Below are 21,500 nucleotides of genomic sequence, written 5' to 3'. Positions count from 1 at the left end.
CAGCGCTGTCCGAAGACGTCTCTATGGTCATGTGGCCGGCATGACTCAATGCCAAAGGGGCACGGAACACTGTTACCTTCCCACCAATGGTGGTCCCTATTTTTTCTACTTGCATTTTTACGTGCTTTCGAAACTGCTAGGTTGGCAGAAGCTGGGACAAATAACGGGAGCTAGTTGTATCTTATTTAGGCAATAGTCTAAAATCTTCCTTCAAGATTTGGGAGGTGGAGAATTACTGCTTGGATATTATTTAAGACAACTTCTCTCCTCAGTTTTCTGAAGAGATACTGAATGACCGTTTTTATTATTCTCAGCAACTTGAACAATAGAAGCGATGGCCGTACTAACTATGGGTGAAGGGAATTTTAACTATGAATTCAGGGAAGCCAGACCACTTAGAAGTTTAGCTAAGGAACAAACCTTATACCTGTGATGGCGAATCTATGGTACGTGTGGCAGAGGTGACATGCAGAGCCCTCTCTGTGGGGCACACGTGACGTTGCCAGTTGCTCTTCTGATTTCCGGCACAACACATGCCCTCTGACCAGCTAATCTTTGAGGCATCGGAGTGCCAGAAAACGGCCAGAAAAATGGCCAGAAAATGGCCCGAGAATGGACGGAAAAAAAGGCATGTGCGTGCCGGCCAGTTGGTCTTCAGGTTTCCGGTGCTCCAGTGAGCACGAAGAGCAGCTGGCCGGTGTACATGTGCATGCCGGAAACCCAAAGAGCAGCTGGCCAGTGCACGCATGCGCCCTGGCCAGCTGCTCTTCAGGTTTCTGGCACTCTGGCACGCACACACTCTGTGCACAGGCACGTGAGTTCCCGTTTGGGCACTTGGCGCTGAAAAGGTTCGCCATCACTGCCCTATACTATTTTGAATAATTAGGCACAGAGGGAGAGTAATCTGAGAGAGAAGAAATCTATAGAGGGACATATTCCATATTTTGTTGCCCTGATTCTAAGTGAAGGCTTTCTGAGGTTATTTTGACATACACAGAGCAACTAACTGTGCTACAAAGTTAATATATTGTTCATTCTAGGAATATGTCCTCAGCAAATCTCAATAAAGCACCTGGGTGACACATTCTATATTCACTGCTGCTTTTGGAATTCTATTTCTTGACAGACAAAAGAATGCTACGGACTGAGAAAACCCCACTCTAGAAAATGTTTGGTATTTTTGCTTTGGACCACATATCTGCCTTTCTGAGGATTTGGTTTCTCCTGGAATGAACAACGAAGTAACTTCTGATTTCAGAAGAGAATTATGTCTGCTTCAGCTATTCCTCACCTAAAACAGACAAAAATGGCCCCTCCCTAGAGCCCCCATGAGGCATGTCTACAGAGGCCATGAACATTCTTCTTGGGATTGGAGGTCCAGACCATACATGGAGATAACTGAAGCAGCCTCTGTAAATTCAAAAGTCAACTCTTTTGTAAAAAAAAAAAAAAAAAGGCATCCCTGCTGGTTTTCTGGTAACAAGAGTCAAATTTAATTCATCACACAATAACCACAACCAAATGATTCCAGTGGTTAAGGCATCAGGCTTAACAGGAATTCTAGTTCCATTTTTAGCATGATGCTAGTTGAATGACCTTGGGCTTGTCAATTTCTCTCAACCCTAGGAAGGAGGCAATGGCAAACCACTTCCAAAAATGTTGCCAAGAAAACTCCAGGGACCTGTCCAGGCAGTTGCCGGGAGTCATCAATGATTCAAAAGAACCAAAGAGAGAGAAAAGACTCTAGGGAGTTGACATCAAACTGAACTTTCCTTGTTACTGAGATAGATGATAAAGAAAGTGATTTTACCTCTGTCATCCCCACATTATAACAATGGGGCATAAAGAGGACAAGCCACTCTACTGTGTACAAAAATGACCTCTGAATGACATCCTAAGGGGAGGCTTTTTTATAACAAGAGAAACAGAGAGACCATTTCAACATGAAGCTACCTTTCTAGCATTGTGGCTAAGAATATATACTTTAAGGAGCACTCATAATTATAGAGTTTTGCTTTGACCAAGGGGCTTTTGAAAACAGTAAGGGATACTGTGAGAAGCATTATTATAAAGGCAGGGAATAGATGTCCTTCATTCAGCCCAAAGGAAAAGAAACAACACAGTCTTGTTTAGATCTAAACTTTAAACAATTATGCAAATACAAAGGATAAGCTTCAATTTAGGCATTTTGAAAGTTTCTTGCGCTTGGCTAACTTAAGGATACAAATTCAGCTTGTTGTGTGGAACTATAACATAAATATATTCTTAACTTGCCCATTTTTGAATTTGCAGGCTGCATTCCATAAGAATAAAATCTATCCAAGTTCTATTTTCTTTTTCCTCTACTACTACTTTTTTTTTACTAATAAAACTAAACCACCCCACACAAAAAAATCTGTAATTAAAGATGGTAAAGGTAAAGGGTCCCCTCACATATATGTGCTAGTCATTGCCGACTCTAGGGGGGCGGTGCTCATCTCCGTTTCAAAGCCGAAGAGCCAGCGCTGTCTGAAGACGTCTCTGTGGTCATGTGGCCGGCATGTCTCAACGCCAAAGGCGCACGGAACACTGTTACCTTCCCACCAAAGGTGGTCCCTATTTTTCTACTTGCATTTTTTTATGTGCTTTCGAACTGCTAGGTTGGCAGAAGCTGGGACAAGTAATGAGAGCTCACCCCTTTACGTGGCACTAGGGATTTGAACCGCTGAACTGCCAACCTTTTGATCAACAAGCTTAGTGTCTTAGCCACTGAGCCACCACATCCCTTTTAATTAAGGATGAGTAGAAGATAAATTGTTTGTACTGTTGTCAGATTTTATTACGTATTAATATGAAAATGAGGTAGCTGTAAAGAACATCTGGAAGTGTTCTATGCTTTAAGCATGTGCTGTGCTTCCTCAGTAGTATGTCTGCAATGTATTTGGTGTACCAGTAGTCACCATTCATAGATCGGGGCACTTCAGATGGTCATCCATGTTCCGATCATGTCATGGCTTGACTACTGCAATGTTCTCTACGTGGGGACACGAAGACCACACAGAAACTTCAATTGGTACAAAATGTAAAACTGAACAGTAATGGCAAGATGGAGTGACTGAGGGTATTTGGACCTTCTGAGGGTATTTGGACTGAGGGTATTTGGAGACAAGGTTCTTCCATCTTTAGCTCTGGGTGGGTTTGTACTACTCCAGACGGACCCAGTGTGCAATCTGGGGATCCTCCTAGACTTATAACTCCTGCTCAAAAAACAGCTGGCAGCCGTGGCTAGGAAGGTCTTTGCACACCTTGGGATAGTGCACTAGTTGTGCCTATTTGTTCTGTCCTCCTCTGCCTCCGTCCGAATGATGGCTTAATTAGCCGGCACTATCAGCTCTGGCGACAAAAAAGCCAGTGTCTGCCAAGAGCCCTCGTTATCTTCCACGACGCTGGTGAGTCACAAACTTCAGCTCTAGTCAATCAGTGGATTTGCCTGTTACAAAGAGACACACCAGCTCTGGCTGCCTTTTATATCCTGTGGGGTGTGGCTCCATGACTCAGCACTTCCTAGGCTGCCCCACCCTTGCTTCTGTTGTTCCCTCCTCTCCTGCCTACGAAACCAAGCCTGATTGCCGACAGCTGGGTCTGCAGGCGTGGCCTGGGGTGGGGAAGAGTCAGGGGAAGGAGGCCTCGTTATCTCTTTCACCTGGCCTGCTTCTGGCTCCTGGAGCTGAGCAGAGAAGCCGGTGCTCCCAAGGTAAGTCCTGATGGCCCTTCCCCCTCACTGTCCAAGTTACTTTCTGGCAACAGGCCCGGCTCCAAGTCACTTCCGGGCATGGGTCCACGTTCAGGGGCTGGAGTCACAACACTATTCGTGGACCAGGAGGCTCTACTCACTGTAACTCATGCCCTTTTAACATCTTATTTAGACTACTGCAACATGCTCTACATGGGCCACCCCTGAAGAGCATTCAGAAAATTCAACTGCTGCAGAACATGGTTGTACAGGTATGGTTCCAAATATACAACATGCATAGCACCACTTCTGCAGGAACTGCATTGGTTGCCAGTATGTTTCCAGGTGCAATTCAAAGATGCCGGTTGTCACCTTTAAAGCTCTACATGACTCCAGCTTAGTTTACTTGAGGGATCACATTTTTCCAAGAATCTCTACCAGTGCAACTTGATCTAACAGAGTTGGGCATGCTTCCATAATATCTGCTTAGCTGGGTTGATATGCTCCAAATTCTTCTGATTAAACAATGTCATCTTTCAGGACCCCATAATCACACTTTTAATAGCATCTGCCCTCTGGAACAATGTTCTCTCCAGGATCTGGATGGACCCCACTTTATTGTTGTTTAGAAGTGTCATGAAGCCCAGCCTCTTCACCCAAGCCTTTGGCAAGGGAGAGTGAGATACACCCTCCGCACTTTGCTTGCCATATTTTCTTTGTTTTTATATTTTAGTGACTTTATTGTAATTTATTTGATTGTTATGAGCGGCCCATAGTCATAAAGTTGTGCAGCATACAAGTTTAATAAATTATTATCATTTTTATATATGCAAAAGAGTGTTGTGCAGGAGGATAAGTTGAGTTGGACTGCCCACAGGTATATGTGTTGTATCTGCCTACATACCTTAAATACGATTCATTTTTCCTGAAATCAGACAGCAGTAACCATGTAAATCAGGAAAAGACATGCTTCTTTGGATTTGATTTAAAGTAATGTCCACATGTGTGATGTGCATTCTCACACATGGTACATATCACCTTTTCCTTTTTAAATCACTGCACAACCCTGGTAGAGAATGCAGCTCTCTAAAGGTGTGCACAGGTGTTTCTATGCACCTGCCATTCATACTTTCATGTTTGTTATGCAAAAAAGCTCTGCAAGTTTGACAACTGGCCATTATAGGTAATACAGTTAATGAAAGAATTAATCTAACTTCTATTGTGGAAAAGAAGCACCTTCAGAACTCTTTGACAGTTTGAAGAAAGGCAACATTTTTCTCTTCAGGTTGCTAAACTAGCCAAAGTCATCTTTTATACATATATATGACTACCTTAATCAAACATAGAAAACTAGATTTCCATTTACAGAAGATGTCACATGTGATGGGATAATGATTTAGTGCCAAACTATTATTTTGCGTTTGACCATGTGGTTGAGCTACTTGAATCCAACACATTCACAATCCATTCCCTCCCTAAGCAAACTGGCTACAGAAAGCTAAATATGGCATTATATTAAATAGAAGAAAAAAAGGGTGAACATTGATGTAGAGGGTTTTTTTAAAAAGTAATAATCAACAGTACCTTATAACACGTCCATTTTCTACATAATACTGTACTCTGAAGAATGCAACCAAAGGAGGGATGAACTTTTCTGTTCCCTTTGAAATAAAAACAGCAAAAGAGAAGTCAAACAATTCCATCCATCCATCCATCCATCCATCCATCCATCCATCCATCCATCCATCCTATATCTACAGTATCTATCTATCTATCTATCTATCTATCTATCTATCTATCTATCTATCTATCTATCTATCTATCTATCTATCTAACATCTATCTATCTATCTCATTTATACGTCTTCCTGGGTCTAATTCTTTGACAGTTTTATTCTCAGTTCATTTTTGAAGCTATACAACCATCAATGAGCTCAACTCTTGTGTCTACTGACTCCAAACAAGAGGATCCCAAACAGCAATCCACAGGTTTTATTTATGAAAAGCATTAAACTATCTCTGAACCTCACTCTGCACTAGTTTGATTTTCTGTAATAACAGAGATTAGAATTGTTTTAACTAGAGCCAGATTGTACTGGATAGCTGCCCTTCAGTTTTTAAGTGAAATACAAGGAAAACCAAAAGAAATAGTTTTCTAATAGGCACCAATCTGCCTGGGCTTTCCAGCAAGTGACAAATACCTGTATGTTGATATTTACTCATATTTTATTTACAATTTTATTTTAAAATATTAAACTTCTTCTATTTTAGTTGCTGTCTTTTTAATACTGATTTCTGATAGACCCTACATAATCAAACCCACATATTTAATCAGGTATGTTCCAGCCAACATGAAAACCTGGCTGCCAAAATAGATAGATAAACTTAATACTTAAGTCCCATAATGGCTCATCCTGAAGTTTATGACAGTGGCACCCCAAACAGTGATGCCTAAATTTAAATAACATAAATAAATAACTGAAAAAGCGAGCAAAGTGCGAGCAAAGACAGAACAATAAATATTGGGACAAAAACAAGCCATGAAATTTTGGATCAGTTTTTCATTGAATGACGTATTTCCTCAACAATCACCAATATACATTTATATTTACCATAGGACTTATTTCTAAGTAGAGAGACAGTGTGGCATAGTGATTACAGTGTTGGCACTGGGGAGATCCAGATACAAGTCTAGTTGTAGCTAGATCCAGATACAAGGTACCCTACCTCAAGCGATTATTCTTGTAGGAAAAAAGGAGAAGGAAAAAATGCTACACACAGATGCATGCACAGAGAGCCATTTTGGTCTAGTGGTTAAGGCACCAGGCTGAATAGCAGGAGACCATGAGTTCAAGTCTTGCCTTAGCCATGAAAACTACCTGGGTAACTTTGGAGCAGTCATTGTCTCTCAGCCCAACACAGGGTTGTTGTTGTAATAATGAGGAGGAAAGTGTGTTGGATACGTTGCTGCTTTTAGTTATTTGCAAAAAAATATATAACAAAGGCATTTTATAAATACATACATACTGTTGCCCAGGAATTTGAATAAAAGTCAAAAAATAAATCTATCAATAAACAAATAACTAAAGCATAGGATCGCATTGTTAGAATTTCAGAATGCTCCAAGGAAAGAAAAATCATTGGAGCAGACAAATGTACGTGGACTATAAAATGGACATTGGACCCAAGTTATAATTAGGTTTAGTTCAATCAGATGCAGCCTCAGCAATACAACACAGAAAAAAATTCAATGTTACAAATACACACTGAAGGACTTACTCTGCTTCCTTCTTTCTTCCACTCCTTTACGAAATATTTACAAAGTTTCTGCTCCAGATCAATAAATACATATTCATTATCTAAAAAGGAAAGAGAATAAATGTTAGGGAGAACACCTGAAATTATTTAAATGAGCATGATTTTATATAAAGAAAATTTTATGAAATACAGTTCTTGCAAGCCAACCAGATTAATAACATTATTTGACATAAAATGTAAATTTACCATACATATATATATGTTAAAATTCATTTTACATAGCCCTCCACCCTCCTGCCAGCTTTTCCCTAGCATAAATATCACTATAAGGTGAAACTCTGTATTGTATGAAGATGGTATATTCCAAATTGTAATTTTCCAGCTATATACAAAGATATAGGAAGCCACAGCAATTACAGGCTCAATGTAATACAACTAGTTTCATCAGGTGGCTGATGATTTATCAGGACCACAATCATTTGGAGGGTTTCTGTGGGTTGGGATGTGGCTATAATAATGTTACTATAATCTCTCTCCATTTCACTGCTAAGAATAGTTGGTATTGCCTAGGAACAAATCTCCCATTGGTATTAATCAGGAATTTTGCCTATAATGAGTTCATGCAAAAAAAAAAACCTTCTCAGAACTGAAAAAAAGAAGAATACTCCCCTTAAACTCTTTTTGCAAGGATCTCTTTAATTATCAGCCTGCTTCCTACGTAGTAAAAGTTGTTCAGATCTAGAGGGAAACTCCCTGTTATGCTTTATGTGGATAATATGTTGAGGAAAACCCTTCCTTCCTTCCTTCCTTCCTTCCTTCCTTCCTTCCTTCCTTCCTTCCTTCCTTCCTTCCTTCCTTCCCTCCCTCTCTCCCTCCCTCAGCTAGCCTTGTGGGTTCCACCTGGGAGATTAGCTCCCATTGTCTTAAGAATTGGCCTTTGAGACTATTTTGTACCTAAAGTGGAATTTAGGTGTTTAATTGCTTGGGTGGGGAAAGGATTGGAAGACCAAACATAGGAGCCAAACAGGATTTGTTTGCACCAGAAGTCAAACTTTGTGACTCACTAAGCCATTTTGAAATTTCTGTAAACACCAAGTGACCTGCCTGCCCTCCTCTGCCAAGTGCCCCCCCTCCTTTTACTCCTCCATCCCCAACCTGTCCCCAGTCTCACCCTGCAGTTGCTGCCTTCGTGCAGGAATGCAACCTTACATTCCAACTCTAATGAGGTTAATGTTGTCAAAATGCCTACTTGCAGGGTAATCTTCCGGCTACAAAACCCCCACAGCTCAGCTGTCCCCCCCACCCCACCCCCGCTCCACCTTTCAAAAGCAGCATGCAAGAATGTGTATTTCCAAGATTAAAGGTAAAGTTGAGAGATACTAAATGTAAATGTAAATGTAAACCGCCCTGAGTCCTTCAGGAGATAGGGCAGTATAAAAATTTGAATAAATAAATAAATAAATACTTGTCATGTGCTTAGGTTCCCTTTTCTTTTGGGGCAGGAGGGGAGATATGTTCTCTTGAAAAAAAAATGACACCTGAATACTCATTTAATTAAGGTGGTCTGTTGTGTGTGTGTGTGATGGGGGCAGGGAGAAGACAGGCCTGCAAATAAGTGATACCAAGTCTAATCCTGCTGAAAGCATCCCTCTTCAACAAAATGGGAGAGGGGGTTGATTTCTGTTTATGGCATGGCCACAACCACAAATGACAGCTCTATCCATTGTCTTTCCAACCAAGTCTGATGCAATTGGGAACATGGATGGTTCCCTCTCATTGGACTCTTCTGACTAAAAAAAAAGAGGGCCAGGGCAGAAATGAGACTAGGGTGAAAGTAAATCCTTTAGAAATAATAATGAGCAAGAAAGCAAGAAAGACTCCTTGGAGGTCATTTCTAAAGCCCATTGACTCAGCGTGACTGGACAGCACAGATTTGGAAGAAAAGCTGATTTAAAAAATGCATGTGACTTCTTGGGAGACCACAAATGTAATTCTGAAGTGTGTAATTCTCATTTTAAATGACAGTTGAATAACAAGTTTCATCCAGGGAAGCACTTATTTTAGTCTAGGATTGTGCCTAGTGGGCAAGGTTCAAATTGTCACGTATATAGGTATTTTTGTATTATATTCACATGTGCAAAATCTCACATTTCAAAATCTTTTGAACACAGAGAATTCAAATTTTCCCGTTCCCCGGATGGTCAAGACCCTCAGAGCCTGGGCCTTCGTCTTATGTTATGCAACGCACGGTCCGTGGCCAATAAGGCCCCCCTAATACACGATCTTATCCAGGGGGGCGCCGCGGATCTTATAGGCGTTACGGAGACCTGGTTGGGCACTGAAGGGGGCGTGCCCCTGGTCAAAATGTGCCCACCGGGTTTCCGTGCATTCCATCAGCCGAGGGCCCAGGGTAGGGGTGGGGGGGTGGCGGTTGCTATTAAAGAGAGTCTAGAGCCGAGGGAGACCACTGTACCTCAGATTGCCGGGTGTGAATCCCTCTTTGTGAGATGGGGTCATAGGTGTCAGATGGGCTTGCTGGTCACGTACCTGGCTCCTTGCTGCGTGACAGCTGCCCTGCCCGAGCTCCTGGAGGTGCTTGCCGGGTGGCAGTGGAGACCCCAGACTTTTAGTCATGGGGACTTTAACTTGCCATCTGCCGCTCGCCATCGACAGTGGCTCGGGAGTTCATGGCTTCCATGACGGCCTTGGACCTGACTCAAGTAGTTGATGGCCCCACTCACATCGGGGTGGCACTCTGGATCTTATTTTTATCTCTGGTCAGTGGTTGAAGGATCTGGATTTGAGAGATGTAGTCATAGAACCTTTGTCATGGTCAGATCACTCTCCTTCGCCTGGACTTTCTGACCGCCACTCAACACCGCAGGGAGACGGAACCACAACGCTGGTTCCGCCCCAGGCGCCTGATGGACCCGGAGAGGTTCCAGACGGAGCTTGGGCCACTTCCTGAGGGTCTGGCTCACGGCACGGCAGAGGAACTAGCCGCAGGCTGGCAACGGGCTGCGGCTGGGGGTTTAGGCCATGTTGGGGCTCTGCGGTCTCTGACCCGCGCAGATCCCAACCGCCCTTGGTTCTCCGAGGAGCTGAGGGGATGAAACACGGAGAAGACGCCTAGAGAGCTCCTGGAGGTCTAACCGTTTAGAAGCTGATCGGACACTAGTTGGGTCCTATACTAGGACCTACCTAGTGGCACTGAGGAAGCGAGGCGCTACGCCTCCTCCCTCATTGCGTCGGCAGATAACCGCCCAGCCGCCCTTTTTTGGGTGACCCGTTCCCTCCTTCACCAGGGGGAGCGGGATGACCCGTTGCAGGGACGTGCTGAGGAGTTTAACGGTTATCTATACGATAAAATCGTTCAGCTTCGAGACGGTCTAGACCAAAATTGCGGCGATTCAGATGAGGCGTCTGAGGGTGGTCTTGGTGACATTTGTTGGGATGAGTTTGACCCTGTGGCTCCCGAGGACATGGACAGGTTGTTGGGTAGGCTGAATGCCACCACGTGTTTACTGGACCCGTGCCCCTCCTGGCTGGTGCTGGCCACTCAGGAGGTGACACGAGGCTGGCTCCAGGCGATTACGAGTGCCTCCTTGTTGGAGGGAGTCTTTCCGGCCGCCTTGAAAGAGGCGGTGGTGAGGCCCCTCCTCAAGAAGCCCTCCTGACCCGCTGTCTTAGGTAATTATCGTCCGGTCTCCAACCCGCTCATGCGAAGGTTGTAGAGAGTATGGTGGCATATCAGTTTCCCCTGCACCTGGATGAAACTGTCTATCTAGACCTGCTCCAGTCCGGTTTCCGCCCGGCTACAGCATGGAGACGGCTTTGGTCGCGTTGGTGGATGATCTCTGGAGGGCCAGGGATAGGGGTTGTTCCTCTGTCCTGGTCCTATTAGACCTCTCAGCGGCTTTCGATACCATCGACCATGGTATCCTGCTGCGCCGGTTGGAGGGATTGGGAGTGGGAGGCACCGTTTATCGGTGGTTCTCCTCCTATCTCTCCGACCGGTCGCAGACGGTGTTGACAGGGGGGCAGAGGTTGGCCCCGAGGCGCCTCACTTGTGGGGTGCCGCAGGGGTCGATTCTCTCGCCCCTTCTGTTCAACATCTATATGAAGCCGCTGGGTGAGATCATCAGTGGCTTCGGTGTGAGGTACCAGCTGTACGCTGATGACACCCAGCTGTACTTTTCCACACCGGGCCACCCCAATGAAGCTATCGAAGTGCTGTCCCGGTGTTTGGAAGCCGTACGGGTCTGGATGGGGAGAAACAGGCCCAAGCTCAATCCCTCCAAGACTGAGTGGCTGTGGATGCCGGCATCCCGGTACAGTCAGCTGAGTCCTCGGCTGACTGTTGGGGGCGAGTCACTGGCCCCGATGGAGAGGGTGTGCAATCTGGGCGTTCTCCTGGATGAACGGCTGTCTTTTGAAGACCATTTGACGGCCGTCTCCAGGAGAGCTTTCCACCAGGTTCGCCTGGTGTGCCAGTTGCGCCCCTTTCTAGACCGGGATGCCTTATGCACGGTCACCACGCCCGTGACGCCTCGCCTGGATTACTGCAATGCTCTCTACATGGGGCTCCCTTGAGGGGCATCCGGAGGCTTCAGTTGGTCCAGAACGCTGCGCTGGTGATAGAGGGAGCCCTCGGGCTCCGTGTTACACCTATCCTGCGCAGACTGCACTGGCTACCTGTGGCCTTCCGGTGCGCTTCAAGGTGTTGGTGACAATCTTTAAAGCGCTCCATGGCATAGGGCCGGGCTATTTACGGGACCGCCTACTGCTACCAAATACCTCTCACCGACCCGTGCGCTCTCACAGAGAGGGACTCCTCAGGGTGCCGTCAGCTAGGCAGTGCCGTCTGGCGACACCCAGGGGAAAGGCCTTCTCTGTGGGGGCTCCCACCCTCTGGAACGAACTCCCTCCAGGACTTTGTCAACTTCCGGACCTCCGAACCTTTCGTCGCGAGCTTAAAACGCACTTATTCATCTGCGCGGGACTGGATTAGATTTTAAAGTTATTGGTTTTAAGGGGTTTTTTATTATTTATATTGTTTTTAAATTCGGCAATAGAATAAGTTTTTTAATTGTTGTTTTTTAATCTGTATTTATATGTATTTTAACTGCCTGTGAACCGCCCTGAGTCCTTAGGGAGATAGGGCGGTATATAAATTTGAAAAATAAAATAAATAAATAAATAAATAAATAAATAAATTGATATTGAGATGCAAACCAGGGAGGAGATAAAGTATTTTGAGGGCCAAATCCTGATCCTCATGCTTAAGTATTAATTTCTACAGTGAATAAACGATGGCAAAGAATGATTATGTTCTTACTGATGCTAAATGAATTGAGATAAAGAAGAAGTTAACCAATTGATAATCATTATCTTGGGTCAAAAGAGATAAACTGAATAGGGATTATTAACACATAAAGTTAGGTAACCACCCTCCAGACAGTCTAAACTCAAACATTTTTTTTTAATTTGCATTTATATCCCGCCCTTCTCCGAAGACTCAGGGCGGCTTATACTATGTCAAGCAATAGTCTTCATCCATTTGTATATTATATACAAAGTCAACTTATGACTTTTGACAAAGCAATTAGACCAGGCCTACTCAGGGTGGGCTTTCATCCAAGGTTTGGAAATGCTTGAGTTTCCATACATAGCTGCTGCTACTGACTTCAATTGATAAAATATACCAATGGATTTTCCCTTCTCCCAGGGACATCAAATACACAGAGAAGAAAGCAGAGGCAATGCTCAAATAAAAATTCTGATCCCCAGTTTTCAGACTTCAGTCCCCATATTCTTTTGCCATTGGCCATGCTGATTGAAGTTGATTGAAGCCATAACTTTGAAGCATATCAAATTGTCTACAGCTGACATGCAAAACCTTAGAGTGTTCATTTTTATCTCAGGAATACTTCACCGTTATATTTTGAGGAAGACTTTTTTTAAAAAAAAAATCACAGTAATACTCTGTTATCTAAGAGAGGAAATAATCATATAATGAATGAATATTTGTGGAGAGAAAACAAATTCCACACAACAGTCCACCCAGTGTCTACAAAATACTGGCTGAATCAGACATCCAAACACCAAGGGTCCGTTTTCTCTTATAGAATCTCTTTTTGAATTATATCACATGCAAATATTCCCAGGGTATCAAGGTGACAAGGATTAGCTACAAAAATGCTGTTTAATATGTTGGAATGATTTGTAAGCCTTTCCCATGGCATAATTTAATAAAGTTCAAAGTCCTTCAGATTTTTGTAGAAACAACATTCTTTGTAAGTTATGAAAGAAACTGACTTTGTGATGACTTTGCAAATAGCCAGCCTTGTTACACAAACAATGCTTTAAATTCTACCTAGAGGTGAAAAGAAAGCTGGCAGAAAGAATAGCTGAAGGTAGGAAAGGAGAGGGAGAAAGAAAGAGAAATAAGTGCAAATAAAGAGACTCCTCCTTTATCATATATGTATATATTCACAGGTCAGTGATGGAAGGGTGCTGAGATGTCTTTCATGCCTGCTTAAATCTCTCTTAGTTCAGGCTATGGATATCTGTCAGATAATTGATCTTACTTTTTACAACGCTGATGCCAAAGAAGTGAGGGTCTTTAATTTTCACTACATCACAAATTTGGTCAAAGAGTTCCTGTCCTGTGGCTTTTACCTGCAACACAAAAAGTAGTATTTAAGCAGTTTAGAGTAGGGTATTTCAAGACCATCACAACTATGCACTCCTTTGCATTATGGCACTATGGATATGATTGGAACACGCTGCTACAGAATAAAGTTGCGGATTATTGAAGCATTTGTGGTAGGATTCCAGGGTAATGATTAATTATGAATTTTTTTCCACTCTAATCAAATGCCTTAAATTAGCTTAATACAAGATTAATTTCTAATCATTTTATCAAGGAGTCATGGTATTACTACATAGTATAACAATGATATACAGTATTGTGTGATATCCTGTTGTATACCTGAAGGATAGGGCAAACAGTGGACATTGTATATATCAGAACACTATGAGCCACTGCTTTGGTTCACACAATACACCAAGCCAAAATGTGATTTGCTTGGTTTGGATTAATTTGTTCTCCCAGTCTAATCATCTATGATTTGAGTATAACTAATCAATTAATATTATAATGATTTAACATCTCAGAACTTTTATGTTCTTCACTAAGAGTTATAAGTGATTCAGGTGTAAAATGACACATAGACTATGTTCCCTTGGCACTGAACCTATCAAATTCTATCTTGGGGTAAAAATGCCCTGCCTAAGAGTGCTTGATCAAAGATATCCCAATCAATTTAAGATTGCCCATATTTGATGAACTTCCAGATACAGTGAGATGGCTGAGAGACTATGAAATCTTCCTATATTGCTTCCCAGGTTAAACATACATCAATTATTTTAATTGCAAACAATGAAGAAGCCTTTCGGAATACTGCAGGAAATCTGCCTATTCCACATCCTACTCCAGATCTGCCTACACCAGATATCATGCCCTATATATATATGCCAGCCCAAGGTTGAAATCCTAAGCCTTTTCACTTTGCCCTTTCAAAGTAACAGACTTTGAACATGGTTTTCTAAGGTACTTCTTTCATTTTTATACAATGCTTCAACATGGCCTGAGCATTGCTGATCCATATCTGACAAGTCCAGGAGTGCGTATTTAAAAGGATTTTAATTTAATCAATTAAGTAATAATTACTTAATTGGCCAATGTTGCATGGGTTTTAGGTCTGGAAATTATCTGCAGGTGACCAGGTTAGCAATAGCAATAACAATACTTAGACTTATATACCACTTCACAGTGTTTTATAGCCCTCTCTAAGCAGTTTACAGAGTCAGCATATTGCCCCCAACAATCTGGTCCTCATTTACTTAGGTTACATATTCTTGCTTTCCAATAAACTCTGTTTTATATTTAATGCGTAACAAGTCATGGCCTTGATCTGAAACCAACAAACCAGGGTTTGAAATAGAAGCTTGTCCTAATTGTATATTACTGTTATGTCTGAATTAACGCCCTTTCCCTTTTGACTAGGCCTCAGGTCCATCTCAGAGAACTTTTGTATCTGCTCCATCACAAGAATACAAAATCATCCAGATGGAAGTGAAGCTATGAAACTTTGCTTCTATAGATGGAAAACAAAACAACGGAAAACTATGCCTGTTAAACACACAATATTTTCAAAGCTATGGAAAAGAGAACCCAGCCATATCTTAATTCTCATCCTATACTCAATGATGCTGGGAGGAAAAAATGAGGAAGGAATGATAATTCCTAATTCTGAACAATTACAGAATTGGCTAAATATCAGTATTTACCCCAAAGGGAGATGATCCATTGTTACAAAAGGGAAAAACTGGTCTGCTTCCATTATCATATTCTCAAAAATTCTAAAATGACACTCCCTATTTAAGGGGAAATTATACGGGGGGGGGGAAATCCTTTTAGGTAAATAAAGCAAGACATTCCAGAAATCAAAAGGAAATACTACATTCAGTACTATGTATCAGCATATCTACTGTTTTTCTTCACAATTTATACAGAGACTACTATGTCCACAAACAAGATTCTCTATCAAAAATCAATGCTACATAAAGGCCCTTCCATTTCTCTTTAAAAATGGATATAGCCCACCGCGATACTGCATATTGCATGTTTCTCTTAAAAGCTATTAAAGTAGCTGTTAAATGGGCGTGCTGCTCTTCCACCCAGTTTCTCCAGGGTGGTTTACCATTTTCATGGCTCTAGTCAAGAAGATACTGAAAAACATCCAGAAAAAGCACATTTGATACAGACAAATGTGAAGAGAAGGATCTTGGACAATTTCTGAAAAATCATTTTGAAACCATCATATAATTCAGGGGTGTCAAACTAGATTTCTTCAAAGGCTGGATCAGCATTGTAGTTCTCCTCCACAGGCCAGCGGGGTGGGGGGAGATGGGATTGATGCCTCCTGCAGCACTCTGCCAGCCAAAACAGGGCCTGGGGCCCACATGAGGCCGCCTGCACAGGGGTGAAATATTCCCAGATCGGACCAGATCACACGATCTGGTAGCGATCGTGGCCGGTAGTTCGGTGATCCAGTAGCGATGGCGGAGCGAAGCTCTGCCCACCTATCCTGGTGTCATTACTTCCTGGTTTTAACCAGGAAGTAATATGTTTTTTACACATTACAAAACACATGTGCATATGTTTTGCGCATGCGCAGGTCTATGCACACATATGATGCACGCACGTGCGCGAAGCTTTCGAACCAGTAAGGAAGGTAAGTAGATTTCACCCCTGCACCCCATTTTTAGCCTGGATGGCCTCCTGCAACACTCTGGGGGAGCGTGGGGGGGCCCCTCACGTTTTGGCTGCCAGAGGTACCGCAGGCCAATCCTTTGCTATTTCCAGGCCGGCTCTGCCAGGCAGATTTAAGCACCCTGCGGACCAGATCAGGCCCGTGGGCCTTGAGTTTGACACCCCTGATATAATATAACCTCAGGGAAAGATAGAAACTTGAATATTACTGCATTAAAACAGAACAATAAAACTTCATGCATCAGCAGGCAAGTAAAAGTAAATAGGACGTTTTGCAAAATCAGGAAAAGGAAGAGGAATTTTAGAAATAAAGATCCACTGGCCTCCTGAACCCTTGTCATTTATGCTCCTTGGCAGGAATATCACAAGCATTAATTGATATTTGCTCAGAGGAGAAAAAACTGGTTATTCCATTTTCATTTCTAACGAACTTAGGAGATCCCCAACAAGAATGTCAAATTCTTGTGAACTGGGGTTATTATTTATTTGTCAGATTTCTAGGCTGGCTTAAAATGCAACAATAAAAAACAAAGTAAAAATTAGATCATGAAAAATGAAATTCGGCAAAATCTGCTATAGCAACATAGACTATAATATATACTTTGTCAAAAATGTATTATAGCAAAATATACTGTATGAATTAACCAGTGGGATGCCTTGCCTTCAGAAGTTGTGGGTGCTCCATCGCTGGAGGCTTTTAAGCACAGACTGCACAGTCACTTGTCTGAAATGGTTTAGGGTCTCCTGCTTGAGCAGCGGATTGGATTAGAAGACCTCCAAGGTCCCTTCCAACTCTGTTATTCTATATTCTAAAACACGCACATACACCCACGCACACAGAGCAGGGGGTTGGACTAGAAAACCTCCAAGGTCCCTTCTAACTGTTATGTTCTAAAACACACACGCACATAGACACTGAACAATTTAAAAGATCAAAATAGCACTGGTCTGTAACTCTTCAAAGCAACTGCATCTTTTGCCAGGATCTCATGGCTGCTTCCTACAGCTGTTGCATGATTCCATAAACAAACACTGATAGCTTCAGATGCATACTATAACTAAGCCCCTAAATATTTCAAAATAGATATTTGGAATTATCATCCAGTCAATTAGAAAGAACTAAATTTCAAACTTTTTGGGTGTATTTGGACCTGATTTAAACTGGTGGTCCACAATGAATTACTCCAAAGTGAAAGCCAGAACAAGTCTGGTGATTAATGTCTGCTTAAATGTTCAGTTTTAAGTTTCAAATGACATCTAGTTACTACTAGACATAGTGGTGATTACAATAATTGAAGTCAATGTGAGCTACTGGCTTCTTAAAGTTCTTACTCTGATCCCTACATAAAGGTCCATTCTGAAGTCTAATGAAGTACATAGTCCTTAACATATGACCACAATTGAGCCCAAAATTTCTGTTGTTAAGTGAAACATTTGTTAGGTGAGTTTTGCCCTATTTTATGATCTTTCTTGTCCCATTTGTTAAGTGAATCATTGTAATTGATAAGTTAGTAACCTGGTTGTTAAGTGAATCTGGCTTTCCCATTGACTTTGGCTGCAAAAGGTTGCAAAGGTGATCACATGAACCTGGGACACAGCAATGGTCATAAGTATGAACCAGTTGCCAAGCATCTGAATTTTGATCATGTGACCATGGGGATGCTGCAAAGGTTGTAACTGTGAAAAATGGTCATAAGTCACTTTTTTTCACTGCCGTTGTAACTTTGAATGGTCACTAAATGAATTTAGTGATTCCATTAAACAGATAATTTTTATCTCATTTTTAAAGAACAATTTTATAAGAACGTTTTGCTAATAATATACTGTAACTACTGAAAGGGATAATTTGAAAGCAGAAAGGTTTAATATGAAGCAAGCTACAAAACACAAGGTGGCCATTTTTTTTAAAAAAAAACTTATTTTAAACTGGAGGGAACCATATTTTGACTTTCCTACATTCTATATCATAAGTGATGATATAGACCTATATTCCCCGTGAAGGAACATAATCCTCCTACCTAAACAGAATGAACATGCACATGAATATGAATGCAACACCTGTATGTAACTCATTAAAGCAACCATGTCTTTTTTCAGAATCAAAAAGTGCTGTGGAGAGGCTGCTTTTGAAGCCATGCAATTCTGAAATCAAACATTCCTGAAATTCGGCTATGGGAAGAACATCAGTAAGGAACATCATATAGGAAACAAAAATCCACTCTAAGTAGTTTCCTATGGCTAATCTGACTCCCACCAACTCAGAAAACACCATGATGAGCTCTATGCAGAATCTAGCCTTCAAACAGGCTTAATATTTGTTGAGTTATTCAGTCACAAAGTTAAACTGAAGTACTCTGTTTATAAAGTGTAAATTGAATCTAGTAACCATAAGGGTTATTTACCAATTCACAAAGTATGAACTCATTGGTATCCAAGGCAGTTTACTGAATAACGTATGATGAGGAAAAGAAAAATTCAATTCAAGAAATGTATACACAAAGTTTATACACCACAGCTAACACCCTTTATTTCTACCTGCACAGCCATTGTTCAAAGTGGGTCCATTTTGATGAACTTTAATTCAGCTTCTGAAGTGGAGCAATTTGAGTAAGGATGAGATAAATAGTAGGACGACAAAGTATGGGAAATTGATAATAAAATGATGGTACAAGAGGAGAGACAAGGAAAATAAGTCAGCTAGATTTTGGTTTAAGATAAGGTGTTCTAAATATGATATAAGTAAGTAAGTCCTAGATTAGTTCACCTCAGGATGCACATTATAACACATAAACACCAAAAGAGAAAAAACTGCTTTGAATATCCAGCATTAAAAAGGGTGATAAAAATTACGGTATTTAGAAGCAAGCAGACACAATGTATGAAACCACTTAAACAGATGAGCTGCAAAGGCATTAGGAAATTCAAAAACTTTTTTTTTATATTTATGTTGTTTTTTTAAATGCTTTTTGAAGGGCCATGTTATTCAAAACCAAAGTGGTAGAATGAATTATAGCCCTTTGACAGTTTAGTCTGAACACACAGCTCCATGTTTTATCTTCCCAAATGATTTTAAAGTGCTCAGTAAGCTTCCCATTCTTTTCTTTCTTTGATACTTTTCTCTTCAGTGACAGAACAGATTAAAAAAGAAATAAATAAACAGGCCTGTGCATGAGTAGAAATAGCTGTCTGATTCACAAAGTGTATTTTCTAAGGGGAATCTACCTAAACAGGTGTATCTTGCACTTAAAAAAAATCAACCACATGCAAATCCTGACAGAAGTTTAACTTCAGTGATAACAATTTTTATTCAAATACAGATCTTTAAAAGCATGAAAAACCTGAGCATTCAAACTTGCAACACTATAGAAATACATAATTCTATTGATATCTCTAATAAGCATCATAGATTCCAAATTACTTCATTCTCTACCTTACTACCTGGACTACAGTTCAACTTTTATTTTCCTACAAGGGAAAATTCTCAGAATATAGTGCTACATAATTTTGTTGGAAGATATACAGGATAATAAAACTTGCAAAATATGATTCCCCAGGTCCACCATGTTGAAAAATTAACACAATGAAATCAACAGCCTCCAAGGAAAAACTTTTTTTAGTGTTCCAACACTACAAAAACATCAAACAAATATGAAAAGAAGTTTCAGAAGACACAGATCCAACTTATGCTAATATGGATCTATTTTAAAAAGAAACTTATTTTTCAGCTTACAAGCTTTCCCACCCCCCAACTTGCAAATCTGTAGAACCTCTAGTTTATTCCTCACACGTTCTAAATAACACAGGTACCTATCTGTCTTATTCATAAGGATTTCTGAAACAAGCTTAGATACACTTACCCCAACAGTCAAACTGAGCTGGTCTCGATTTGGCAGAAGGACGCAGACATTCCTAAAATCCAAAGGCATCTTCTTTGGTAATAGCTGCTTGCTCATTGCAGAACTGGTTGTAAACTTCTCATACCGCTCCGTCAAGTAACAACACCGCAATCGAGCCTTGGGAATCAAGCCAACTTTGCTCGGATTCTTTTTTTCCCAACCTGAGGAATAAAAATCCTTAGAATGAAAAGATTGGATGATTTTGTAGCAAGAAGCCTATACATTAAACAAGGATTCTTCGTAGCTTCATTCTAAGAAGCAGCTCTAACCACCAAACATTCTCCCTGAGCTCTGGCATAGTTATAACTAATCTTCTCATTAGTCAGCTCTTTTACTGATTAGCAGCTGGTTACGTTACACGGTAGGTGGGGACACTAACCAGCCGGGAAATTTATCTCAGGGAGGCCCTGGAAAGTGGCATCCACATGCTTGCATTCCCTTCTTTTGAATCAGCTACTTTATCCTGTGTGCCAAGAATCGTAATCCAGAATTACTGGTGGCTGGTTTTTGTTTTTTTTCACTCACACTTCCCTGTGTGATACTCAGCTTTTAAAAAGCAAAGTCCTGAGTCATTGGAAAGAAAGACAGAGAAAGTAGCGTAAGGGGCAATAAGAATAAAGGGGGAAAAAATTACCTAGACCATTGGACCCAAGATTACAAAGTCATTAGTAAATAGCATTTAAAGATGACTCAGAAGAGGGAGCAAACATGTGTTTCTGTGGGATTTAAAGTATTAGTGGAAGTATGTGGGGAAGTTTTTCCTTGTAATCTACCATACCATCTGATTTCATTGGAACAGGAGGGAAATGAGGCACGCGGTAGAAATGCCTGGTGCTACGTAATATGGCACCACTGTATTACTATCTCTCTCTAAGTAGGCAGTGCCTCTACAGATGGCAGTATTTAAGTAGGGATAAGTCAGTCCTTCAATATGAGAGCACCTAATCAGTGTTTCTCAACGTTTTAAGATGAGTGGACTTCAACTCCCAGAATTCTCCATAAATATGGCTGGCTAGAGACTTATGGGAGTTGAAGTCCATCTTAAAATTGCCAAGGTTGAGAAACACTGATGCTGTTGTATAGATGAGTCAAAGAGTGCATTGTAACGGATGAAAGGGACTGGGAGAGAAATCCGTATTTTCTGTTTGGAAACAGTTAAGACCCTTTCATTGTTAAAAATGTCCTGTAACTTTTGCACTGATAACTGTTGCTCCATTGTTGCTCCATTCTACCTAGTTAATAATTCTTGATTTGCAGCACACTAAAAGAAACTTATTGGATCCACTTTCTACAGT

General features: G+C 41.4%; 1 protein-coding gene across 5 annotated transcripts in view; it reads right to left on the bottom strand.

Annotated features, from left to right (window-relative positions):
- FRMD1 (FERM domain containing 1) overlaps positions 1 to 21,500 on the bottom strand; it is a 51,826-nt gene that overhangs the window by 17,115 nt on the left and 13,211 nt on the right. For all 5 annotated transcript variants that reach the window (XM_058167677.1, XM_058167689.1, XM_058167695.1 and 2 more), the window contains exons 2-5: positions 20,167 to 20,366; positions 13,560 to 13,650; positions 6,991 to 7,070; positions 5,297 to 5,373 (exon numbers count right to left, since the gene is read on the bottom strand). In XM_058167677.1, coding sequence (XP_058023660.1) covers positions 5,297 to 5,373; positions 6,991 to 7,070; positions 13,560 to 13,650; positions 20,167 to 20,262 — 344 coding nt within the window. In that variant the 5' untranslated portion in view covers positions 20,263 to 20,366. The remainder of the gene's footprint in view (positions 1 to 5,296; positions 5,374 to 6,990; positions 7,071 to 13,559; positions 13,651 to 20,166; positions 20,367 to 21,500) is intronic.

The sequence above is a fragment of the Ahaetulla prasina genome, chromosome 1, assembly GCF_028640845.1.
Source record: "Ahaetulla prasina isolate Xishuangbanna chromosome 1, ASM2864084v1, whole genome shotgun sequence".
NCBI lineage: Eukaryota > Metazoa > Chordata > Lepidosauria > Squamata > Colubridae > Ahaetulla > Ahaetulla prasina.
The sequence above is the reverse complement of the archived record's forward strand: the minus strand, read 5'-3'. Positions and strand labels throughout refer to the sequence as shown.